This window comes from Dryobates pubescens, chromosome 15 (assembly GCF_014839835.1).
Source record: "Dryobates pubescens isolate bDryPub1 chromosome 15, bDryPub1.pri, whole genome shotgun sequence".
In the NCBI taxonomy this organism is placed as follows: Eukaryota; Metazoa; Chordata; class Aves; order Piciformes; family Picidae; genus Dryobates; species Dryobates pubescens.
In genome coordinates, this window is record NC_071626.1 from 10046025 (window position 1) to 10072647 (window position 26623).

At 42.4% G+C, this 26623-nt stretch overlaps 1 protein-coding gene across 1 annotated transcript in view; it reads right to left on the minus strand.

The window, feature by feature from the left end:
• Positions 1–1835: 1835 nt before the first annotated feature.
• The window catches only part of ISX (intestine specific homeobox), a 28553-nt gene continuing 3765 nt past the window's right edge, over positions 1836–26623 (minus strand). The window contains exons 2-5 of the mRNA XM_054167941.1: positions 21466–21708; positions 8435–8586; positions 2889–3005; positions 1836–2211 (exon numbers count right to left, since the gene is read on the minus strand). Coding sequence (XP_054023916.1) covers positions 1975–2211; positions 2889–3005; positions 8435–8586; positions 21466–21708 — 749 coding nt within the window. The 3' untranslated portion in view covers positions 1836–1974. The remainder of the gene's footprint in view (positions 2212–2888; positions 3006–8434; positions 8587–21465; positions 21709–26623) is intronic.

Sequence of the window (26623 nt, forward strand, 5' to 3'; positions counted from 1 at the left end):
ATGCCCCTGAAGAGACTGGAGGGCTATTCCTACAGTTGCTGGCATGCAGCTCTGGTCTACTTGTGCAGCTTTAGATGATTGCAGTGGCAGTATCTCTATTCAAGCTAATCATTGTACAGGGACAATTCTCATTCTGGAAATTGCATTAATGCATCGACTAGAAACCTTGGTGTGATCACTTCTCTTCTTCAAAGTGAGCCTGGGGTGCTTAGTTCAGGTGTTCATAGCTGCAGTGCAGTCACATAAATTTGCATGAAGTAGATACCATATCTAATTACTGTTGATTTGAATAGTTAGGTGCTTGAACCCCTTTGTTGGAGCCAAAGTTTAGTCCTTTATCTGGCCAAACTATCCTTCAGATGACAGATAAGATGACAGCAATGAAGAGGATATAATGATCCAAGCAGGTATGGGAAAAATGTCTTGTATAAGACCTGTAGGAGGAAGGACACTGTACATCTGACTTCTGCTGAATAGTTGTAGTGTGGAGACATGAAATAGGGTAGGATATTTCTTTTCCCCTGCAACAATCAGCTACTCCTGAGCTTACAGATCTCCCAAAGCTGCAGTATGTGGAAAACTGGTACAAGGCAGACAACAAGAAAACTATTGACTCACTGTGCTTCACTATGTAACTAACAATTAGTGGCCAGAAGAAGGCTGAAGACCTGGCAGCTGCAGTCTGGCCAGGGAGATTTCATAAGTAAGCAACCTATTCAGAGTCATTAACCTAGCAGCACTCCCATGTGCGCAGGATAGCCTGCCCAGCAAGCCTTTGGGTCAAGAAGTGCTTTGCTTTTGTCATGTGCTGCTTTGCTTTTGTCACAAATGGCCACCCTTACAAATGATATGTCTAGGGGGGAGGCCACATTTTAATAGCTTTGCTCAGTAGCTGCCCCTGTCATTGTGCAATGTGTGCTGCGGCTGCAAGACAGAAGATGGTGCAGCCCTTTAAACAGCATTTTCCAATAGTGCCTCCTGTGAAAGTCAGTGCAGACATTAGTGGTAGCAGGATTGGACCCTGAATAAGCAGGGGAAAAAACCCTGAAACATATTTTGGAAGGAGATGAATAATATGTAAATATTAAGGCATATAGACATTTTATAAGTGGGCAGGCCAATCTCATTATTGATCTACAATTAAACTGAACTGTGGGGTCATAGCATCCTATTATGTGTAGTAGATTAAATTCAGGCTGTCTCTTTCTGTTATTGTTTCTGATGGCAGTTTTGAGCTTTTTTAATTCAGGTCAAAAAATGAGAGGCTTCCTCATAAGCATTTTAATTAACAAGCTGAAGGATTCTCTTGTCTCCAGAGACTCACAATACCAATCCAGAGCTCAGCACTGCTACCCCGCTAAGGCTGTCACACTTCAGCTCACACTGTGTTTGTGCCCCTTTATTCATGTCAAAAACACAGACAGCAAATTAAACCCACCGCCTTCCCTCATTGACTGCTTGGGGGGGACAAAGGGTCTTGAAAGTTTAATTTTTGACCTAAACACGTTCTTTGCACTCCCCAGTGCATGAGGACGTGAATGCATGGGGAAAGAGACCTAAATCTGTGGAGGAAAGTCCTTTTGGCTAGTCCTTGGGGCTATGTGTGCTTCATCGCAGGCACCTTGCCTGCCCCAAGCTGCCAGTGCAATCAGGTCATCCAGCATTGTCTCAGGGCTGAGTAAAACCCCAGTCCTTTTGCAGAGGTGCTCATTGCACTGTTCCACCATGGAGAAGCTCTCAGCTGAGCACGCTGCTCCTCAGGCAGATGGGGAGCCCCTTCCTGGTCCTGGTGGCTGTTGCCCACGTTCGCTAGGCTGTCACTGCAGCGACTCATGGTGGCACTCCTGTAGCAAGCTGACCTTGCTCCACAGTCTGTCCATTCTCCTGGCAAGCTTGTTTGAGCAGAAGAATGGCACATCACCGAAACAGTAATGGGTGAGAAAACCATGTCCCCAAAGTTCCCCACTCCCTCCTCTATGTGGAGCTGGCGCAGATACTGCTTCTTTCCAGTTTTTGGGGTAGTGGTGTGCCATAAATGGGGAGGACATTGAAGAGCAAGCATGGCTTTGGGAAGGGCATCAGCTCCAGGCTGTGAGGAATGAAGGAGAGCGTGCTGGGCAGCCAGGCAGTTGTCAGCTGCCCTTGCAATGGTGAGTAGTATCCCATGGCAGGGATGGTAGCAGAGAGCTTTCTTGGCATCAAGCTGGGAGCCTTTCAAGAATAAAAATGCAATCTCAGGTAAATCAATACAGACTTTTAGTTAGCTACAATTTACCATCAGCCTTATTTGTTTCCCTGGTGCTCAGTAATTAAGAAGAAAAGTTTAGAGGGATAGACTCCCAAAAACTCAGTGATGTGTTGTCACCCAGGGAGAAAGGCCAAATACCTTTTTTATTTCTAGCCACGGAAAACCTCCTGATAGGGAAAGAGCCTGTGTGCCAGCCTGGATAATATTAACTGTCCGGGACTTGGCAAGGACATGGGCCAAGGGTAAAAAGGGCTGGTCAGCCTAATAAGGCTGGATGTTGTAAAAAGATACCGCCTGTAAACTAACGCAGCTTTGTGGCTGCAGATGTCATATTTCTTCCCATTCAGGAAACTTCTCACGGTAAAGGTATTTTGAATCAGAGTTTGACTTAAAGGGAAATGATTTAGAAGTAAAATAGGGAATAATCATCCTGGAACAGACACCTCTCAGCATATTTGCAAAACATTTTAATTTAAAGAAGAAAGACGTTATTTGGCCAAATTAGCTGGGATTTCTCTTCAGCATTATGCCATTTTTTGTCACTTTCAGTCCTCTTTCTCTGGGCTAGTCCCAAGAGGTGACCTAGTGAAGGATAGCTCTCTTTCCCTCAGTGGCTTTATGCTCAGCCTTCAATACTCACTGTGATATCTGACTTGGGAGCAGGAACATAATCAACTTCTGTCAGATGCTGAAGTCCACCAAAGTTGCCAAATTTTTCATGTTTCCTCCACTTTGCTCGCTGGTTCTGGAACCAGATCTGGATACAGGTAAGACATAAAAGGCAAAGAAATGAACAGGAGATGAAGGAAAAACTTCTCACTTCCAACTATTTTTCCTGTTCTCTAAGTGAACATGGGAAAACATTGACCTCTGGCTCAGTGAACCAGGGACTGAACCTAAAGGGAAATGTTGAATTTGACAAAGCACCTTTCACATTTTATGTAGTATATCTGATGTCTGGGCTGTCAGCCCACCACATCAGCACAGCCTCTTTTCTCTGACAGCTCACAGAAGAGCCAGAATCTCCCTGTTCAAGGAAAGACAGTGTCCCAGCATGCAGCAGCAGGTGTTCCAGGGCTCTCCTGGGAAAGTAGATCCTTTCTTGGTCAAAGTTTTGCATCAGTCAAGGCATTGTATTTTCCCTGGAAGGCGCAATTTGTTGCATGACAGAGCTCTTTCACCCTGTTGCCAAGTAAACAGTCTGGGAAAAGACCCACTTAGATGTTTTGCTGGGCTGCAATAAAAATTCATTACCAGTGGAGATGTAGTATCAGGGTTCTTCCTATCTTTAGCTGGTAACATTTTGAAATGCGCGTGAAGGAACCTCCGCAAAAGACCCCAGGGGATGAAATCTTCTAAATCACTCAGAAGTCTGAGTATGTTTTCTGCCATCTTCTTTTGCACTAGAAACCAGACAGCTGATTTTCTCAGCGGAGTTTCTCTCACCCGTCAGCTGATTTGACCAGTCTGGCTTCTGGCTGAAGCACAAAAATATTTACTGTGCAGCCACAGCAGTGCATCTTGCTGGATTGCTGGGAAAAGTTGAATTGTAGATTTTACCTGGCTTAGGAACTTGCTGTTTGAATGTAAGGAAGTGGTTCACATGAACACAATTAAGGATTAAGGAGCAAAACCAGAAGCTATAAACGTGTATGCATTTTAAACCAAGTAACAAGCAGTTCGGTTGTTTCTGCGTCTCTTGCCCAGAAAGTAATGGGAATAGCACAACCTGCTGCTATGTTGCTGATAGTTAGAAGCATCCATGGTTACTGAAAGGACAGTTTTGTTTTTCTGGGTTTGTATGTGTTTGAGAACTGCTTGGACTGTATGAACTGCTTCATTCCCTTTCTGCCATGTGGCAATTATATGGTGAAAGGGTACCGTGAAAATGACTCATCTTGAACACTGACAAAGTGATTGAGGGCAGAGGAGGAGAGACTGAAGCCAAACTTCATCCTCTGAAGCACTCCTTCTCAATTCTGCACATTGGATAAAGTCCTCACTAAATGATTTTATTAATTTTTTTTTAATAAAGGCAAAGCTGTGATTACAGACTGAATGTCCCTCTCTGTCCCCTCCCTCCCCCTCTGGCTCCCCCAGTTCTCTATTACCCTTACCTCTTAAAATGCCTATCCTGAATTTCTTTACTGGGATTTAAACCTATTCCTCCATGCTCTATGTACCACAGATATCAAGTTAATGATACAAGTTATTCTTTGCACACTGCTAACCTTCATTTTTGCAGTGTTCCTGAGCTATGGCACTGAGATAGAGCACAGTATTCCCATGTGTGTTCATGAAAGTCACACCAGTGCTAAACTCAGGGACAAGTACTTCCTGCCTGAGATTTCACAAAAGACTCACTTGCCCTGTCGGTGATCAGCAGATTCTTCAAGCAGCCAAGGACTAAGAATCCAGAGGGGGAGTGGCATGGACTATATTGTAGGAATGGCCTCTGTCTGTTCTCTGTAAGATTGTCCATTTGTTGTTCTCTTGTAGACACATGACCAATGATCCAGAGTGTGCTGTACTAAGAATCAGCCTTTTCATTATTTTCCAGTCCTTTATATTTTTACCACTTCATAACACTATAATTTAAAAAGTTACTGATTAGGTAGTTGGAGTTCACTGTTGTGTTACTAAATGATTCCTATGAGAGACCAACTTTGAGATGTCCTTGATTGCAATTGGTCACCTGTTACAGACCCAGTTTTATTGTCCTTTACCACATGATACTTGGGCTGCCCAGGGAGGTGGTGGAGTCACCATCCCTGAAGGTGTTCAAGAGGGGATTGGACGTGGCACTTGGTGTCATGATCTAGTAGTCACGAGGTCTTGGGTGACAGGTTGGACTTGATGATCTTCAAGGTCTTTTCCAACCTTGTTGATTCTATGATTCTATGACACTTGATGTGCTCTGTTTTCTTAATCCAAGTAGGGTGTAGGACCAAGGCAAGGTCCTTACAGTGACATGCTATCAAGGTTATAGAGGCATAGAACCACAGACTGGTCTTGGATTGGAGGGAATCTTTTAAAGATGATCTAGTCCAGCTTTTCTGCAGTGATCAGGGATATCTTTCACTAGATTAGGTTGCTCAAAATCCTGACCAACCTGACTTTGCACACTTCCAATGATGGAACATTTACCATTTCTCTAGGCAGCCTGTTCCAGTGTTTTACCATCCTCATTTTAAATAATTTCTTCCTTATATCCAGTCTAAATTTACTCTCTTTCAGTTTTAAACTGTCATCAATAATCTCATCATAAAAAGATGATTTTAACTACATCTGTTTTCCATAAACCAGCATTGATTAGCCTTAAATATATTACCCTTTTTTTAAATTCTTCATTAACAGAGACTCATATTGGCTTTATCACTGTATTCCTAAAAATCAATGTTAGGCTGACAAGCCAGTCATTATGTGATTGTCCTCTTTACCCTTTAGATACTGACACAACATTAGATTTCTTCAAGGACCCTGGAATGTCTCTTGTGTGCCAGGACCGATTAAATGTCAGCACTGATGGCCTAAAGTGCTTCTAAAGCAGCTTTTTAAGAGCTACTGGAGGTAAGTCACCTAGAAGTCTGGATTTAAAAATATCTGTCCATAACTGCTGCTCTTCAATATTGTCTTTATGAAAAGTGTTTCATCATCATCACCCTGTAATACTACCTCCTTACCTGATATACTTCCAAGGATAGTGCAGACATTGTGGATGAACACCTTTGCCATTTCTGCATTATTCTTGGCAGTTTCACTAGTTTGTAAAATAACACTTTTCTATTGTTTTTAATGGACTTCTATTGAGTTTCAGATGATCTTTAATTTTTGTGACCAATGCTTTGGCCTATATCCTTATGCTTTGCTTATTTTTTTTGTCTTTATTATGTTATTGTTTCTATTTTTTTATTAAATGTAAGTATGTACACATGCAGGGCTATAATTCCAGCTATCCACTTCAACTGTTTCATGGCAATCATACCTTCATTTCTTGACTGGAGGTTACCCAATAGTTGCTCGCTTCTTTTTTTTCCTTTTCCTTTCCCTTTCCCTTTCCCTTTCCCTTTCCCTTTCCCTTTCCCTTTCCCTTTCCCTTTCCCTTTCCCTTTCCCTTTCCCTTTCCCTTTCCCTTTCCCTTTCCCTTTCCCTTTCCCTTCTTTTCTTTTTCTTTTCTTTTCTTTTCTTTTCTTTTCTTTTCTTTTCTTTTCTTTTCTTTTCTTTTCTTTTCTTTTCTTTTCTTTTCTTTTCTTTTCTTTTCTTTTCTTTTCTTTTCTTTTCTTTTCTTTTCTTTTCTTTTCTTTTCTTTTCTTTTTTCTTTTCTTTTCTTTTCTTTTCTTTTCCTTTTCTTTTCTTTTCTTTTCTTTTCCTTTCTCTTTCTCTTTTTTCTTTCCTTTTCCTTTTCCTTTTCCTTTTCCTTTTCCTTTTCCTTTTCCTTTTCCTTTTCCTTTTCCTTTTCCTTTTCCTTTTCCTTTCCCCCCATTTCTCTCTGATTTACACTGATTTTTAGCTCTGTTAAAACTATTATTTCAAAACACCAAGAGCATATACAAATTCTCTGCAAGTACAATCAACCAAAATTGTAACAACTTGTAACTAAGTTGATGCTAATTTTTATTTCCATGGCTGTTTTTGTCTTTCCCAGCCAAGATGAGGGCAAATGCAGAGTTTCCTGTGTCATGTGTAACATGGTCTGAACTGGGAATTTGTCATCCACAATTCATACACAAGAGGCTTTTCACTTCCTTCATCCACACTTCAGGTTCATGTTTCATAGAATCATAGAATCAATAAGGTTGGAAAATACTTCAGAGATCATCAAGTCCAACCTGTCACCCAACACCTTGTGACTAATTAAACCATGGCTTCAAGTGCCACATCCAATCCCCTCTTGAACACCACCAGGGACTGTGACTCCACTACCTCCCTGGGCAGCACATTCCAATTGCCAACAGCTCTTTCTGTGAAGAACTTTCTGCTCACCTCTAGCCTAAACTTCCCCTGGCACAGCTTGAGACTGTGTCCTCTTGTTCTGGTGCTAGCTGCTTGGGAGAAGAGACCAACCCTCTCCTGGCTACCACCTCCCTTCAGGTAGTTGTAGAGAGCAATAAGGTCTCCCCTGAACCTCCTCTTCTCCAGGCTTCTCCCATGACAACTCTTTTCTGTTTTTACCCTACAGATGCTAAATAGTTTTTTAAGCAGAAGATTGTCCTGTTCTTTCATGTGATTTGCTGTTCTGTTGGGAACACTGACTAGTAGCCCTCACTTGGGCTTCATACCTTTGGAAATGCATTGTGGGTGCATTGGTATTGCTGACGGGCACATTACAGCTATGCTGTTCCAATTCTCCCTGTCACCTAGCTATGAAGCAGTATCATCATGGTTAGTCAATAATCCCAGGCATGTCATAGTCAATAAACTGCTCTGTGTTTAACTTTGATTTTTAGAGTGGGATATGTGCATCAAAGTAGACTGATGACTCCAGCACTATGGCAGGTGCAGAAACTGCCTCGTGCAAAAATCATCACAACAATGCCTTGTAAACAACCCCAAATTCCAATACACAGAGGTATGTATATTTTAATGCATCAGCTTTAATATTCAGTAAACATTTGGGGGTCAGGTTTTTTGAGCTCAGTCAGGAAGACCACATTACAGCTGGGGGGAACTGGATTTGTTTCCATGCACTGAAATTGCCACCAGGGCATTTACAGCCTGTAATATCAAAATACAGAACAATAAGAAAGCATTTTGGTCTGGGCAGTTTTCACTTTTTTTTGAGACCCTGGAGAAAACTTATGTGGATGACCTTTTGTCCTAGATGTACATTAGTCTATAAAAGGTTGAGAGAGGGTTGATAAATACTTTCATAAATGGCCACTCTGTTGCTACACAGTCCAACAAGTTGCTCATAACCACCTGCAATTCCTATTTGCTGTGCATTTAGTATGTTTAGAGCTCCTGTTAACCCTTTGATTAATCCCAGGTTAGTTGGTTAGTCCCAGATGAGTGAAAACTATTTTTGTTGCCTCTGTGTAAAAGGAGAACAATGATACTGTCTCCTCTGTAAGGTAACAGAGAGGTCACGTATTTCATTAACGTTATCACCCAGGCATAAACTATTAAGACTGTACTCTGAATGAAGAATTGGTGCACTGAATACAGCCTTTTGGAGACATAATGTACCTGAACTCTGGCTTCTGGGAGGTTTATCTTTGCTGCCAGTTGATTGCGAATGTGGACATCAGGGTAGTGAGTCACTTGGAAAATCTTCTCCAGTTCCTGGAGCTGCTCAGCTGTGAATGTTGTCCGAATTCTCCGTTTCCCTTTCCTCTCAACTGTGCAAACAGGGAAAGGTATATCACATTTTACAGGAAAAAGCCACAGGGCCACAGGAAGATTCACACAACTGCTGTAAATAGTTATGCAGTGGGGATAGTACCTCAAACACCTTCTAGAGGTGTACTTACCACAGGTGACCATCTCCTGACGCAACAGGGAAATGCAAATGAACTCTTATCACTCAAGGAGTGAGTGCCTATCTGTGTGCTTATCTGCAGTGCTAATTCTATGGATCCACTGGATGTCAACAGATACAAAACTCTATGTATTTTTACTACACTAGCCCTGAAATTCGTTTGTCATCAAAGTCCTTTAGTGTTGGACCAACCTTCGACCTGTTTTTGCTCCTGGCACATGTACACATCTGCTGCTAATTTATAAACCCACATTAGCTATTGGTGAAAAAACTCTTGATGTAAATAAAATAAAAGAGTGGATACTCCATTTTGTCTTGGTGCTCCTCTCATGCCTGTTTTAAGAATCATCTTTCTTTCAGCTCATAAATTTTCAGTCCCTATCTTCTCCTGTCATAGTGGTCTTATTAAGCTTTCTTCAGGCTCTGAAGTATTATTTTGTTCCACTGGCACTCTACTGATTTTGATAAATTTTCTCCTCCTCTATGTCAGCAAGATCAAAGAGTACCCAAGATGCAAGAACTCTGTGGAGAGAAGTTGAACATTGAGAGCATTGAGAGCTGAACATTGAGTTGAGCACAGATTGGACTTGATGATCTTTGAGATCTTTCCCAACCTTATTGATTCTATGATTCTATGAGCACTTCAGACTGACTGACCACAACTCTCTTCCTCTACCATTCCCTTGGCAGTATTTAGGAATACCCAAATGTTTCACTGCATTGTGACAGTGGCATTAAAAAGTGCTACATTACAAAGAAAAGTCATAGTATTCTTTTGACTGCACTGTTGTTGTGTGGGAACTGTCAAAACAAGCTTCTTTAAGAACTACAGGGGTCTTAAAATACATGGAGCAGCACATGGGGAACTTTGGATGATACAAATTCCTAAGGGAATTCCTTCACCTGCTGTAGTGTGACCGCACCAAAGACTCAGCACTCCTCCACTGCTTTGAAAATGTCCTCCTGTGCCTGGGTATTTTATTTTGATCATGAACTCTTGTTTGCCAGTTGGTGGAAGTTAGAATAAGGTTTCTCTGATATTATTCTCAAGGGCTGACATCTTGCAAGGAGAAGGAGAAAGGAGCAACAGAAGTGATCTCTACAGCAGCTGATCTGTAGACTCTGGAGTTCTGCCTTGTCCAAAGACTGGAACCATCTGATGCACAAATGAAGTAGTATCTTCCAGCTGACACTGAACAACCACCACAAAAGCCATGCTTCAAGTGTTGTGAGCCAAAGAATTTTATGATTTTTTTTTCTGCTGAGCTTGGGAAGCTGCAGCCTTATAGGAGCATAAGAAATCTAATATCATTAGTGACTATGATGAGCTTGCTGCTCAGTGTCCTGAAGAGATTGTCAATGACACCATGTTGCTCCAGAAAGTAACCTTTTTGAACGCTTTTGCTCTTCCATGTTCTGATGGCAACTACCAATTCAAACTATGTAGCTAGGTATATACCTGCCCAAATGGAAACAGTGAACTAGAAAAGGTTAGCTTAGTCCCTCAAAGAGAGTTTGTACTTCCTTTCTCCACATTTCTTTGAACTACTAACATAAACTTCTCCTTTTGGTGGCTAAAGCAGTGAAAAAGGTAACTGAATACCTTGGCTAATATAAACAAGCCTTACTGCCAGTCAGAAAATGACATCTTTCATTCTGTATAAAAAAAAACACCCAAACCATTGTGCTCCTTTTGACACATAAAATAAGGAAGGTAAAATTCCATCCATTGACTTGGTAGGATGGTGCCTATGACACAATACCTGAAGAGCAATGAGTGAGTAAATTTCCTTGTAAATATTTCATCTTTCCTAAACCTTTCAGGTACCTTGAAAGGCAGCTAGTCATGCAAGAATGCCTGCAGAGCGTCATTTATCATAAACGCTGCCAATATGCCCATATCTCAGGGACAACTTAATAGAGCTGATGTACAACCTAGCTAAATCCATATCATTAGACTTTTCACTGGCCTATCAAAGTACTACTGATTAGACTGCAGTGTTAGCTTCAGCCCCAAGAGAAAAATATTATTTATGTTGAATCTAGCTGGCTCTGCTAGGGCAGAGAACTGAAATGAGAATATTTTTGTGCCTTTATGCTGAAGGTAGCAACGGGCACACTCTTCTAAGAAGCCCTGATTGCAAAGTTGCAGTGACTTGAACCTTTTCATTCAGGTATCCTCCACATTTCCTTCTTGAAAGGTGAACTCTTTACAGACCAGACTTATGTGAGGAGAGGGTCTACACAGTGCTCTGCAATGTCAATTCTACTGAAACCACGCTTTTCAAAGCTGAAACTCATCAGATTAAAAAAGGTGCAGTAACACATGGCCAGCTACGAGCCAGTAGTGACTGAAGGACAGGTTTCAACTGGAAATGAAATTTAGGTTGCTGGCAAAATAGACTTTTGTGAACTAATCAAGGCTTTTGTAAATAGAAAATCTAGAAAAGTGCATTTTCTCTCTAGAAGTAATCACTCATTCTCTTTTTGTTTCACACACACACACACACACATATAAAACAACCTATAAAAAAAATCAGAAAATCTGAGCCCCTGTGCTAACATTTTCTCTTGCAAGATGAAACTTTCTCTGACTGTAGCTTTGATACTTCCCTTTGCCTTGGGACCTTAGCTTCGAGATCCCATCGCAAACAACGGCATTCAGAGCTACAGTCTAATAAAGAATGTGGGTGGAAGATATAAGACTAGAAGTGTTGGAAGTGTAACATTGGCTTTACAAATGTGGCTCTGGAGTCTCTGGGGAAATAAGACTGTCTGAGTTTCCTGAGCTTTTTATTTTTTTTGCTATGTAAAAACTGGGGATATTCAAGTGTGCTTTTATTCTTTGTGAAAGTCATTTGCAGGTTAGCTGACTGCTGAAACCAAGCCCGAAAATATCAGGCAGCTAAGTATGTCAGCATTTGCAGATGCTTAGAGATGCAGCTGTCTATACATTGCCTTACTGTTGACATTGGAAGGGCCAGATTCAACATGCTGATAAAGCAATACAGCTCCTTTAAATTCAGTAACAGGCACCATTTGGCCTCTGCAGATCTGGCTTCATTATGAGGCTAGACTTGGACCAAATTCAAGCATCTGATTTTTGTAGAAATACAGATTGTTCTTGAAGGTGTGCATTGACGGGTTGAGATCAATGGGTACAAATTGCAGCAAGCAAAATTCTAACTACATAAGAGGAAAAAATGTTTTTACCATGAAGATAGTTTGATGTGGGCCTGACGAGACTGAGAAGTATCTCCTTGTAGACACTCTGCCTTTGCCTGGACAAGGGCCTGAGGAATGTTATTGAAGCTCACCATGCTTAGGAGCTGGGGTTGGACAAGATGGTCTCCAGAGGTCCCTCTCAACTTACTTTATTACATCTCTAACCTGCAGATATCCACATGGACAGAAATGTCTCCATAATTTCTATTCTAAAGACTAAGGGAACTTCAGTCTTTAATACTAAGATCAGCTCAAGGAATCTGATTAGCAATTCCTTATTAACACAATTTTAGCTTAGCATATTATGGCTTAGTTTTACTAGTCAGTATAACACAGTTACAAGATAGATTTATGAGAAAATCAATACCAAAGACTACTTCTTGTACCTAAGTTTGCTAAGTGAAAGTTGTGAGACAACAACAAAGCCAGACCTGAGCAAATCCAGTCAGGACTACAGTCTGCAGTAGGCAAATAGCCTGTGGTGCACCTTGCACTGCTGTTTCTCCGCTTCCCTGCGTACCTGAACCAGCTGGATAAATGCTGCCTCAGGGAGATCTTTGCAATGGCATTTCCATGTGCACTTAGTCCATTAATAGGCTAAGACTGTATCAAGCCTATTTAGTCTCATTACATAGGTGGAGGGATCCACTGGAGGGATAAGGAGATAAAGATCCAAGAGAAGGGCTGGAAGCCAGTGCAACACGCATTTGCTTTGGAGTATGTAATCTAGGTAGATAAAATCTGGTAGGATCAGTTTACCTTGCTGCAATTCTCTTTGTCATTTCTGGATAGACACACTCTCATGCCATGTGATAACTAGATTCAAAGATTTTGCTGCTTCTTTGTCAAGAAGGGAGAAAACAGGTACATAATCAAGCAACTGGCTTAAGCCATATCCTCAGAAAGATTTTTTAGTCTGTGCAAAATGTTGACTGTATCATTTGTTGGAAAGAAACTTGGGAGTGTTAAAATGGCACCTCACTGTATCTGGTTAAATTCTGGTTTTGCTTTTGGCCTCTTTTAAATAATTACCCCTCTCTCTTCATATTCAACCAGTTACAATATGTGGATCTCCCAGTTAGCTCCTTCTCATAGCTTTTCTGACTATTGTTCTCTTGTGGTGACAGTTTGCTCATGGCTGCAAAGCCCACAGCAAAAAAGAAAGGCCAATTGAAACTCTATCAATGAGTTATTACAGAGCACTGGTGGCATCGAGACTAAATATTCTTGTCTGTGTACCGAGATGGGCCTGGGGCAGTCCCTCTGCTAGTTATAGAGGTGGCTCACAGCTTTCAAAAGAGCTTGTGCTGCAGTTCTTAGGTTGGAGTAGGGCAGTGGGGCTAATCCTCATTAAAGCGAACTTTCAGCTTGTTTTAGGAAGGACTGGCACTGCCAGTGAGACTGATCCTAATTGGATGGGTACAATGTGCTCTGGGTAGTGCCTCATCCTAGTGAAACACGGCTTTTAGCATCCAGCAGCTGCCTGCTCAGGTGTGGCAGAGATGCACAACTTGAAATTTTAAAGGCTTGACTTCCCTTCACATAACTCCTTGAGGGAGAGTTGCTTCCACCCTGGTGCGGAGCACAGTGCCTAATCACCTGACAGCAAGGCTGAAATGCAGAGAGGAGCAGACTTTCGGAATGCTAAAAAAACTGTTTAAGCAAGCTGTGTGCTGGCAGCCAGGGGAGTTCCTTACTTAGTCTGCATGTCAGGGGAGCTGGCAAGCAGTAGATGGCATATATGAAACCACTCTTGTGGACAGTTCATTGCAGGGGATTTTGCTCATCATCAGCCTGAGCCCCTGGTGGAATTAACCCTTCCTATCTACTAGCAAAGTCATTGTGTTTGCAATTGTTGCTGCCCTAAAATGGTTTTGTGCATAATTCTATAGTACAGTCAGAGGTCAGCAAGATACCTGGAGGAGGAAGAATGCAGGCCATGGATTGAGTGACCCCAACTGACAGGAGTGTGTGTTAGTTTCCCTCACAATAAATGACCTGGACCTTCAACAATTCCTTCAGGTCACAGTGGATTTGGGGTAGGCATGGGTGTAGTTTCCCCATTCAGCTAAACCTCAAAATCTATTTCCTGTGAATGTTCAGCGGTTGGCAAACTTCATCTTAAAAGCAGAGGCCACCCTAAATCAGTAATAGTTCTCAATAAGGAAAATAGATTCCCCACTACTCTTCCTGTGCTTTCTGGTCAACCACCTTTGTTGGAAACCAAACATTTCCCATGGAGAAAGCTCAGCTTACTGCGGGTTGCACAGACAGTCTGTTTTATACTTTCTTCCTGTTCTTTGTGGTTGTTTGTACCTGAAAACCTCTAGACATCAATCAGGCATGCTTGTTTACATCCTTGCCTCAGAGTCTGCACTCCCTCCAAGAAATCATCATTCCATCATTATGTTAGTATGTAGGCTCTGCTGTTTCCTATTTCAGCCTAAAGCACTTTCTAATACAGTAGGTGAAAAGCCTGACCTCAATTTCAAAGAGCGGTAATTAAAAGTACCAAATCCCAAGGATGTAATGATGAGTTCTCAGACAATTTAGGAGAAGCCAAAATGTACTAATAAGACTTTTGAAATTAACTTAATCACCATGTGCCATCAACTTTACAAGTGGTCACATTACATGGGTTTGACTAGCAGGAACAAAATAGCCTCTGGGTCCTGTGTAATGTACCCATTGGAATCAAAATTTCTAAGAAAGAAGGGGCTGTTTTAGAAAATCACTGAATGCTAACATTTGTGCTGACTTTAAAAAGACCCCAATCCCACAAACCCATGGAGAAACAGCACAAACAGAATTTATGATAGCCCCCTAACTTCTGCCAGCTTTGCTTTTGTCAGTGGTTACTTACAACAGTAAGACTTCTGTGTGAGCAGAGTCTGAGGAGTGGGAGTACAGGACTCAGGTTTCATGCCTTTTATTTAGGTATTTCAGGAAAGCAAAATTCCTACTTTTAAAGGAATTGGTCAATAGGACCCCTCCTGGGAGCCTCTGTTATCAATACAGGCTAGAGGATGAAGGGATTTGGAGCAGCCCTGGGGAGAAGAGCTCAGGTGTACTGGTGGATTAAATGCTGGATGTGAGCCAGCATGGTGTGCTCACAGCTAGGAAGACACCAACTGTATCGTGGGCAGCATGACCAAAAGCAGCATGACCAGCAGGTGGAGGCAGGTGTTTCTGCCCCTCTACTCCACTCTGATGAGACCCCCACCTGGAGTACTGTGTCCAGCTCTGGAATCCCAAACACGAGAAAGATGTGAACCTGTTTGAGTGAGCCCAAAGGAGGGCCACAAAAATGATCAGAGGGCTGAAACACTTTTCCTGGGAAGAAAGGCTGAGAGAGTTGGGGTTGTTCAGGCTGGAGAAGTCTCCAGAGAGACCTTTTTTGTGGTCTTCAAGCACTTTAAGGGAAAGATGGATGCAATCTTCTATGGCAGGGCCAGCTGAGATGGGAAAAGGGATAATGGTTTTAAACTAAAAGAGGGGATATTTAGGCTAGATATAAGGAAGTAAGTTTTTACAAGTAGGATGGCGAAACACTGCAACAGGTTGCTCAGAGAAGTGGTAGAAACCCAGTTCCTAGAAACATTCAAGGTCAGTTTGGATAGGACTCTAAGGAACCTGATCCAGTTAAAGATGCCCCTGGACACTGTTGGACTAGACAGTCTTTAAAGGTCCTTTCCAACACAAAACTTTCTATGATTCTATGATTTAGTATCCAGGATGTGATTAAACACAGTCCTCAAAGAGGGAGAAAAACAAAGACCCAGACTTCAACAATCCCCCAGGTAAACTCACCAAAACAAGGCCAATTGTCCGCTGTATTTCTAAATGCATATAGGAATACTTCACTTCAGAGACACAGGGCTGAATGAGCTATTCATACAGAAAAACAGAAGACTGGGAAGATAGCTAATGGAAGCAAGAAATATGTAGAGGCATTTAATTTTTGTCCCATTGGTTTTCTTTTTTCTTTAGACTTGCTTCCTTTTAGGAAGCAGGACAATATTCTGCAGGACAATGGGATGCTTGTGTCATTTCTCCCAGCTCCATTGGTGTATTCTGGGGAGCTGATATTTATCTGGGATTGTCATTCTACAGCGCTTCGTTGTCTCTTAGGTGTTTTATAAATGCATTAAGATGAGTCAGCCTACTGGGGAAAAGAATGTTCTGCAAGAGATAAACCATGCTGTTTCACAGGGATACATGGATTTGACCATATTATCCACAAATGAACAATGCAAATTAATTTATGGCTCCACAGAAAACATGAACACTAAGCTAAAGACACCTGCAGCTGGCATCAGTACAGAGGGGACACAACTTACACTGGAAGGTCTCCAGAAGTGAGATAATTTCTGCATTTTCCGTGTCTTTATGATAATTGCCACCAGAATTTGTCAATGTGCTTTGGGCTCAAAGATGCTATCATAGTAATGAAACAATTAGATTAATTTAAAAAAATCCCTGACCTCCCAGTTAGCTATGTGCAGAGGATTTCTGCTATGGAAATATTTGGATGGTATTGACTCATTACAGGAGCCTCCTCTATGGTGAGTAATGAAGACGTGAGTTGCAGGACATAACATAGATCTGGTTTTTCCCATGGCCTAAACCCCCCAGTTTCTGGTGGAATTAGGACCCAGGTGCATGTACTGAAGCCTGGTCTGTATTATACTTTAATTACTCTCCAGAGAAGAAGTTTCACAAGGCTGGGCACCCACCAGTGTCTTAAGCTGATGTTGCTCCAGGGTGCTGATGTCTCCCTTGTTGGAGCAGAGGACTGGAATCAGTGTGTGCTGGGCACACTCACCTACTGCCTTTAGAGGTAAATATTTACAGTGCACACAGAGTGATGTATACAATCAGACCAAGCATGTGTAAAAAACATTGCAGAAGAATTGTCACTGAACTAGGCTAGGATCTTGTACGTGGTACTCTCCAGCAGAGCTGCTGTGGGTCAGGCATGCAACCCTTTCAGGCCCCAGTGCTTGGTTGTTGTGAACTGCTCAGGCCCCTAGGGTGTCACATAGAGCAAAGAGAAGGAATTAAAACCAAAGTGGGAACTCAGGATTTAACTTAGGTGCTTACATGAACATGTTTCAGTGATGCTCACTGACAGCCACGAGAGTTTGCCCTGCTTGTTCTTAAGTTTTGCACCCTGCAAAATGGCAGTCACAGTGAGCTGGCCCAAATAGTCTGTACCCTTAGCCTGGAGAAGAGGAGACTCAGGGGTGACCTTATTGCTTTCTACAACTACTTGAAGGGAGGTTGTAGACAGGAGGATGTTGGTCTCTTCTCCCAGGCAGCCAGCACCAGAACAAGAGGACACAGTCTCAAGCTGTGCCAGGGGAGGTTTAGGTTGGATGTAAGGAAGAAGTTCTATACAGAGAGAGTGATTGCCCATTGGAATGGGCTGCCTGGGGAGGTGGTGGAGTCACCATCATTGGAGGTGTTCAGAAGGAGACTTGATGGGGTGCTTGGTGCCATGGGTTAGTTGATTAGGTGGGTTGGTTGAATTAGTTGATAGGTTGGACACAACAATCTTGAAGGTCTCTTCCAACCTGGTTTATTCTATTCTATACCCACAGCTCTAAAGTAAGGCCCCTGTCAGAGTGGTTTCCTTGTAAAATGGGTTTTATCATGCTGCTTCATAAAAACACCCCCAGGTTTTCTGAAAAAGTTCTGCTGATTTTTTCTTGCAGGAGGTCACAGGTGAAAGCACCCAAAATTCATAGAATCATACAATCAGCCAGGCTGGAAAGGACCTCAGAGATCATCACGTCCATCCTGCTACGTAATACCTAACACCTCATGAAAACTAAACCATGGCAACAAGTGCCACATCCAATCCTTTGCTGAAATTATGAAGGCTTCCAAATTCAAATGGAAGCTTAGAAAAACTCAATGCCACTACCAGCATATCACTACCATATGAGAGCTTCCCTCTTTTTTGCTTACAATGCAGCCTCTTAAGTTCAAAGTGCAAGAGGCATTGCTTCTTGTAAATCTTTTGTGATAAGGACATAAATATATTGAGTTGAAATGACACTGCATTTGTAAACCACTTAATTGCAGGAGCTATTTTATGGGGAAAACATATATTTAGGAATACTACACTCTTACAGGGTTTCCTGGAAATATGCTCCTCATTCACACTCATGGTCACAGTGATGCTGCTCTTGATAGCTCAGACTACCTGCCCATGAAATTCATACAGACATAGCCTCCTCTTCTTCTTTCTCCTCCTGTCCAAAAAAGCACCAAACCCCAGCCCTCCCACCTCCAATGTCACACTTGATTTATTCTGCTCCCTGACAGCCACACAGAAGTGTATACTTAGTCAGAGTCTAGTGCACTTGCTCACAAATTATGCAGGTGTTTTGTATAGATAAAAGCAGGCTTCAAGAAAGAGGCGAGGGAATGCCCAGACCAGGGCTTCTGGCATCTTTTTCATCAGGAAGCTCTCCTGCTCCTGCAGTTCATGCTGTTCCCCTGGGTGCTTGAAGGCATCCTTGTTGTGGGTGTGAAGGAAGTCCTGGGGATACATCTGTGGCATATGATATGGGCATTTGGCACTGCTCAGGTGCCTTGTTAGAGAACCTTTAGCCAGCCTTTAACTACCGTGTCAAAAGTGTGTCTGAAGTACCACAGTGACAATAGGCATGGAAACAGAAGTTCATTTGCTATCAGCTTGAACTGTAAGGATTACAGTGTGCTTCCAGGGGTGGCACAGTTTACCTCTTTCTCAGGCAATGGTGCTGACCTCATTTGGGAAAGGTGACTCCAGCTACAGTTAGAGGCAGGAGAAAAAGAACTACGAGCACAAAAGAGAGGGAGGAGGATGAAGCTCATAGTTTCGGGAAGGATTTTAAACCCAGGCCTCCATCTCTGCTAAAAATGGCACAGTGCAAGAACAGGATCCGAAACATTATTGTTTGTGCACCATGGGCAAAATGCCAATCAAGTGCTTCAGGATCCTCTTTCCTCCTTCAGTCAGTTCCCATCAAAGGCTCATCAACCGCAGGAATCAGTGGTGTAGAAAATGGCAGATCGTTAAACCTCTGCTTGGTTTCAAAACTCCACTGCCACCAGGGAACACAGGGATTTTTTTTTTTTTTTTTTTTAAATGCCTCTAAAATATAAGTTGTCATTGAAAAGGCCTGCTCAGCTGGCTTCAGTTCTGTGCAGATAATTACATGCTTCACCCTTGCTTTAATGATGAGGCTGGTACCGACCACTGTGCTGGTCAATGAAGCTAAGAGCTGAGTCAGGACAGCCACCTCCCACCTCTCTCATCTTGGGAAAGACATCTCCCAGCTCTGGTGTGATGCCCATGGCTGGGGACTCCCTCCTGCATGAAACACATTCCTTTTTAGCACTCACAGACAACTATAAGTGCTAGATACCTACAACCCTGGCTCCTCTGCCAGTAGGAAATGTGATTTTGCCCTAATGCTGTCAGCTGCTTGCAGGGCAGAGGTAGGCTAAAATATCCAGAGATCTTACAGGCTTCTCTTTGCATCAAGACAGCTCCTGTCTCATACAAGAGGAGGTGACAGCAACTTGTCACAAGGCTCATGTATACACAGCAGCAGCAACAAGCCTTTTCTTTCAAATGTATTTCACACAAAGAAATGTTTTGTCTGTCACACTGCAGAGCGTGGGCTGAGGAAGATGTGTGGATCTCAGAGAAGCCAGCAGAGTGACCCTGCATCTGCAGTCACATGAACTCACTAGGAGCCTTCAGTAGATTTAATTGAAATGGTCTTTTCTTTCCCCCCCCCCCCCCCCCCCCCCCTTTCTTCCTTTAAGAAAGAAGTGAATAATAACCAATGATGCAGGAAACACCTTATTGCTGCTACTGAAAACTTGCTTTCTGGAGTTTTACATCTTCACCTGGGTGAACCTCTCCTCAAACTCAAAGAACTTAGAGCAGTTTTTGTCACATTCTGCTAACAAATTCCGATCTGTCTTTTAAGAACTTGCTCAAGTGCTGGCATTTTGCTTAGCTTAAAATCTCTCTGCAACATATTAACAAAGTGTATTTGCATTGTCCTTTGTTTTGACTAAGTGTGGTAGTTATAAGCTATGCCTTTAAATTTTTTTTGCAGATCTTGAGCAGAAAAGTAATAAAATGTAAATTAATTACTATTGGGTGTAAAAAGGAAAATAGTGGTAATTCATTCTGAACAAACCCACTGGAAGAGATAAGGGACTAAAACTAGTTGTACCAAATCTCTCCTCTCCTCTCCTCTCCCTCTCCTCTCCCTCTCCCTCTCCTCTCCTCTTCTCTTCTCTTCTCTTCTCTTCTCTTCTCTTCTCTTCTCTTCTCTTCTCTTCTCTTCTCTTCTCTTCTCTTCTCTTCTCTTCTCTTCTCTTCTCTTCTCTTCTCCTCTCTTCTCCTCTCTTCTCCTCTCTTCTCCTCTCTTCTCCTCTCTTCTCTTCTCTTCTCGCATCTACTCTTCTCTTCTCTTCTCTTCTCTTCTCTTCTCTTCTCTTCTCTTCTCTTCTCTTCTCTTCTCTTCTCTTCTCTTCTCTTCTCTTCTCACTTCTTCGCTCTGGGAGAGATACTAACTCCCTTCTGCTTGACCTTGGCTGCATTGTTTTGGCTAAGTCTGACTTCTCTGCTCCTTTCTGTTCTCCCTTTTGTACAGGGGGATAAGGGGGAGGCAGGGAAGGAGAAGCTAGTAGCTCCCCCTGGTCTTTGACCAGGGGAGTTCTTGGTTGTTTGTAAATACCTGTAAATATTTGTAAATACTGTATATTTTGTACATATTCATTGCATTCCATTGTAGATTGTAGTTTTGCTTGTAAATACAGCTTTCATTTGCTTCCAACTGAGCTGGTCTGGCAAATTTAATGGGGGAGGCGGGGAGGGGAGGTGGGGGGAGAGAGGGAATTTCCAACCCACCACACTAAGAAATAGATTGGTAAACAGTTCACACAGATCATGAAATGAGCAGGCCTACCAACATGGCCAGGCTCAAAAATTGTGCCTGACACATCCTGTGTGCCAGACCTACTGCACATAGACGGCTTGCCTCTGTGTGTGCTCTGGTGACCTCTTCATCACCTCTACAGTGGGTCCAAGGTGTACAGAACACATTGAGCTGATTTGGCATGTTCAACAGCCTTGCTCCTCGCATTGTGCAATGCACATTTACCAGGAAATGGGCATTGCACAACCCAGGGAGGGAGGCTGCGGAACATGGTCACTCTGTAAATTGCCACCCCAAGTTGGAGGGCAGTAAACACCCAAAGAAATCTCTATGCCTACAATTGTTAGGGTTGGCAGGTATGAGCTAAATCTTTATCTCCAAAAGTGTGTCTCTAGGTTTTTGATGGTGAGACTTAAGAACTGTCCCTGTTACTCAACCACGAGCTTAGCAGTAGAAATATTCATGATATCTGTTGTTAGGTATTGCCATGTACATCACTGTAAAATCACAGATATATTTTTGGGTACTCTGTGAGAAAGTTTGGCTACAGAGGCGCTTACCATGAAGTGGATGGTCCACTGGGAAATCACATAGCTGATCTTCATCTTCCTCATGTTTTCTTTTGCCTTCTAGGTGATCACATCCTGTGTCCTCACCCAAAAGGGAAGCTGGGACGTCAGTAGGTCTCCTGCAGTAAGCTACTTGCACTTTCTTTGCCCTGGCCATGGGTGTAGCACATGTGCCAGCAAAAAGCACTTTGGCTGATGATAAGTCACAGTCTAACTGACTCCTGTTGAGAGAATCTGAGAAAGGACATAACACAAGACAGCTTTGAATAAAGCAGCTGTCATCCAGCACACCTTCCATTTTGTGTGAAAAGAACCATGGTTATGCTCTAGGTATTTTACCACTCAAACCTGATCATATTTCAAATAGCCTTAATCCTTCTGCGCTGTGCATCAATGCTAAGATGACCCTGTGCTGCAGGGGCATGATCCTGGTGCCTTTAACCCCAAAATCTAGCCTGTTCTCTGCTTTCTTCCAGCTTAAAACTTTCAGTGGTCCTTGGGGGAGATTTTCATTAAAGGGCTGTAGAAGAAAGGAGACACAACCACATGATCAGGAAAGCTCAGCTTCCCCATCGGTATCCAAACTGGTGACTGCATTTACTGAAGAGCCCAGAAGTACAGCAGGTATAGGGCTGCACTGAAAATCTGTCAGCAGGAGTGTGGCAGAATTTGCTGGATGCCAAAGGCTCTTAAAACCCTGGTCCTTTTAAAAATTGCCTATATGTACACCTACCCTATGGGAAAATGAACCAAAGAAAAGGCTAAACGTCAGTGTCTTCCTCAATTCAAGTCCCATTTGTTCTTCTACACCTGGGCCGCCTGCTACTCAGATAAATGTGTTGGATAATTTTAATGTCTGCCTTGCCCAGGCTGTCAATATTTCCCATCTGCCTTTGTGACAGGTGACACTGGTGATATCTAGGAAGGTACTGAGTGTCACCTTCCTGAAATCACCTGCATGCTCTTGTTGACAGGACAAACATAAGAGCAATGCATATTGGCCCATTTTCATGAAGCACAGCCATAAGGTTAGCTTAGATTTGAGCGTGGGCATTATAAACAATCTCAGTGGCAGCTTAGCAGTAACCACTGGTTTCATGTGCTAGGACACCTGAATGATGACGAAATAGAAGCCCCAATCTTTCTTCTTCCATGGTGTTGCCTTATTGCTAACATCATAATCTCTGTGTAGCAAGGGCACTGCAAAGATCTTTCAAATTAGTTTTCTGCCCTCGTGAATGTCATATGAGTCCTTTCTCTTCCTTACAAGGGTAAAGTGGACCTTTCAAAGCCATGCAGTGAACTATAACATGATGGGAAGCCTCGTGGTTCGAGACAAGTGGACTGTTTGCAGCTAGTGGCGTCCCCAAAGGAAGTATACCAAACCTTCCCATTCTCTTCTACATTAAAGCCTCGCCATAAGCCCCAGTTCTGAGTGCTTGACACACTGCCTTTGACAGATGCAATCAAGGCTCAGGCTGACTGTCCAGAAACAAGATAATTTGATCTGTGCTGCTTTAATGGTAAACCTGAAATTTGATCTAGATTTCATCCGTGCCTCAAATCCTTCGCTTGGAAAGACAGAACAAGAGACAACTCATAAGCATAATGGATCAGCTGTGGAATTTAGGTTCTATGGTTAGCATGACCCTGAAGTGAATGTAACAGCACCAGTCAGTCTGCTATTACCACCAAAGAGCATTAAAATCTTGATGTAATAGCGGACTGCCCTCCTGAGCAGTCATCCACATCTAGGCTCTGGGGTTTGCAGCACCTTTGGGCAGTCACCCTTATTGCTCTCACCTCTCATATCTAAATAGCAGCAGGTGTGAACCCCAACAGGTTGTACTGGAAGAAACTCCATATTTTTTAAAACATTTATTTTACTTCTGATGATGTATCTGGCATTGGCAAAGCATCGAACTTTTAAGACTTGTCAGAGTTTTATTTTCTGAGCAAAGAATAAGCCCTTTTTGTAACCAGCCTTGGAGCAATGATATAACATCTGGAGACAAAGTGCCCTCAGTAAAAGCCCACATAATAGGAATTTTACAGGGGGCTGACACTGACATGAAGAACATGCAGTTACAAGGACTATGAAAGTTAGAAAAAGCCTCATGTCAATGAAGGATGATTGTTAAATGTTATCTTTTCAAATTACTAACAATCTTTGGGTAAACATCTAAATATAATTGCATGTGTCCAGCCATGCTAACCCTAACAACCTGGTCTGAGGTCCACCTCTGGGTATGAGGCACATTGTGCAAAATGGGACTCTTCTAATTCCTCTAGGATCAGCTAGGTTTGAGTTTTCTGGCAAGAGAATGGGGGAAGTTTTGAACAATATATGTGTGATAAAGCAGAAGCATAGACCAGGGAGTGGTCTCTACCATGGCACTGGGGTTAAATTATTTGCTTAGGAACTCAGAGGATATCAGTGTTGCCATAGGTTGTTAGCCCAGGGTTTTTGTATCAATCTCAAAATGAATATGTTACAGAAATGATGGTGCTTTTATCTTGCACTAATGAAGAACATAAAGGAACCTGATTAAGGTGCTCCTGTGGGCAGAGATAAAGTTTTTGAAGACAGACACTGGCATTTCCTAAATTCTGGAAGATATTTTCCATATGTCTTTATCCTTCAGACAGAATTTCACTCCCCAAAATTTTTCTCTGAGATGCTCACATACTCATCATAGAGTGATGAGCACAACTTATGTATGAACATGGATAGAATAATCATGGGCTGAAGAGGAGAATATATAGACAGAATAGAAGATGGTCCTAGGCAGGTGGGAAAATACCAACGCTTCTGTGCACTGGTGAAAAGGGGCAGGAGAATAGAATAGAATAGAATAGAATAGAATAGAATAGAATAGAATAGAATAGAATAGAATAGGAGTAGAATTAACCTGGTTGGAAAAGACCTTCAAGATCATCAAGTCCAACCTATCACCTGTCTGAAATCAAATAAGCAAACTAGAGTGGTATGATCCTTAAAGAGAGTCTGGGAAAAAAACAGGGAAGTTTTCTGAAGGATAAGATTGAAGACAGGTGAGAGATTTAAGCACATATCTGAGAGGAGTCCCAAGGTCTAGTCCTATTTGCATTGCAAACTTTTCTGTTGCTTGTTGTCCTGAATAAGCAGGGAGACTATCTGAAGTTGCAGCTCTTTAGGTCAGTCACTGTTTTTTTTCTGGTGGATATTCATGTGACTCCTTCAGAGAGCTCTGGCAAATACCCATGGGGTAAAATTTCCTCCAGGAATGGCAATGACATTTCAGCTGGACACAATACGAGATATTTGTTACTGTCATGCACAGAAATTACTCTCAATTACTCTCAATTGTGGCTCAAAATGGTCTTTTTTTGCTTGACTTTCAGTTGCATAGGAAAGAATGGGAAATTTTAGGCAAGATTGCAAGACTTCTTTTTGGAAGCAAGAGGTTATATCATATGGCCTAAGTCCATGTAAGCCTTTTTGTGTAATCACTGGAAAGAAAAAGACCTGTTTATGGTCTTACTAAGGCTGTGAACAGAGTGAAGTCTGTCACTGAGAAATGCAAGCTGCTCTTTATTGTCCTGATTTATTCTTGCTTCTATATGTATATATATATATTTCCCCCCCCCCCATTTTCACCTGTAGTAGGTGGGGTGAATTGGTGATATTGGCCAGGTGGTATCTGTTCAGTTATGTTCTGTCAGCTGTTTCCTCTCTTGCAATAAAGCTGGGTGAGGTGTTGCTAAGGATGAACTAAACAATCACCATATTGACATTTGTTTGTGTAGCGGCAGGGGGGTTGGAACTAGATGATCCTTGTGGTCCCTTCCAACCCTGACTGATACTATGATACTCCTGTTAATTTGCATAGCCTTAGCACAGTGTGGCATAACACAAGCAGAATGACAAAATTACTGTGTCTATTGCTGCTTTTACTATTAATTTCCTAGGTGTAGCATCCTCATCCCAAGCTCTCCTTGACTCGATAAAGGAACCTCCTGTTGTTGGAACCTCATTGGCACAAACTGAGGAAGTAATGAAATTATTTCAGATGTACTTTCAGGCAGACTGAAATCAAGTTCCCAGAGATCTCAGAAGGATTTCCTCTGAAATAGAGCTGCTAGTCTTCTCTGTTTAAAATGAGAGTTTGCACTAGGAAGGAGATCAACACCTGCTTGGTGTTTATTTGTGTCCCTTGCAAAGGCTCTGGTTACCCTTTCTAGGCCCTGTGACAAAAAGAAAAGAGAGAAAGCAAAGACTGAACATTAAAGAGTCTTCTTGCTCACTATTCTATTTTTAACCTGGTAAGAGGCTTTCAAAAATTGAAAGAAATTAGTAGGCTTCAGATCAACAGCTGCAGGGCCAGGTCATCTAGTAGTTGTGTTTGTGCAGTACACTCACAAATGGCTAATACCGCAACTGGGAAGTTGTATACACCTCAGAAGGCTGTACACTCCTTATTCCAGGTCCCACTGGAATTACACTCACAAAAAATGGTCAGTTCAGGAGACAGGCCCAGAGGTCTTCTTGTAGCTGATGAAATCCTACACCATCTTTCCATGTGAAGCTAGCACTGTACATCACAACGTTCTTTTTGTCAAAGGATCATAGAATAAGTTAGGTTTGAAGTGACTTTTAGAAGTTATCTGTTCCAGCACTCCTGTGTAAAGGCTCCAGGATAAACTTTGTCTATGTCCTGTGCCTGACATTCTGCATTTTCAGGTCCTACCTGTCTCCTCAGTTCTTAAAGGCTAGATTTAAACTTTAGGATGAGTGTGATCTTGGTACCTAGACTGCTTCGACTAGCAGATGAGCTGGCCTGTGTATTTACCTTATGGTAGCCACGAGTATGTGTGTGGTGCCAGCTCTTGGTCTCATGTGAATCATGGCTTGGCTCAGATATGCCACACATGGGATGTGGGAAATGTTCTTAAAATCTATAGTAAGATATAACTCAGCCTTGACCTGTAGCATTTCCTTCATTGCTTCTGCTGCTGAACCATTCTGGGAAATAAGCTGGATTTGTGTCCCACCCTGGAATTTCCCACAACTTCCCTTGCTCATTTCATTTCCCTGACCTTGACCAGCACAGAGCCAAATTAGGTTTGGCCGACTACATGAAAACTTCTTTACCTCCAGTGTCATATG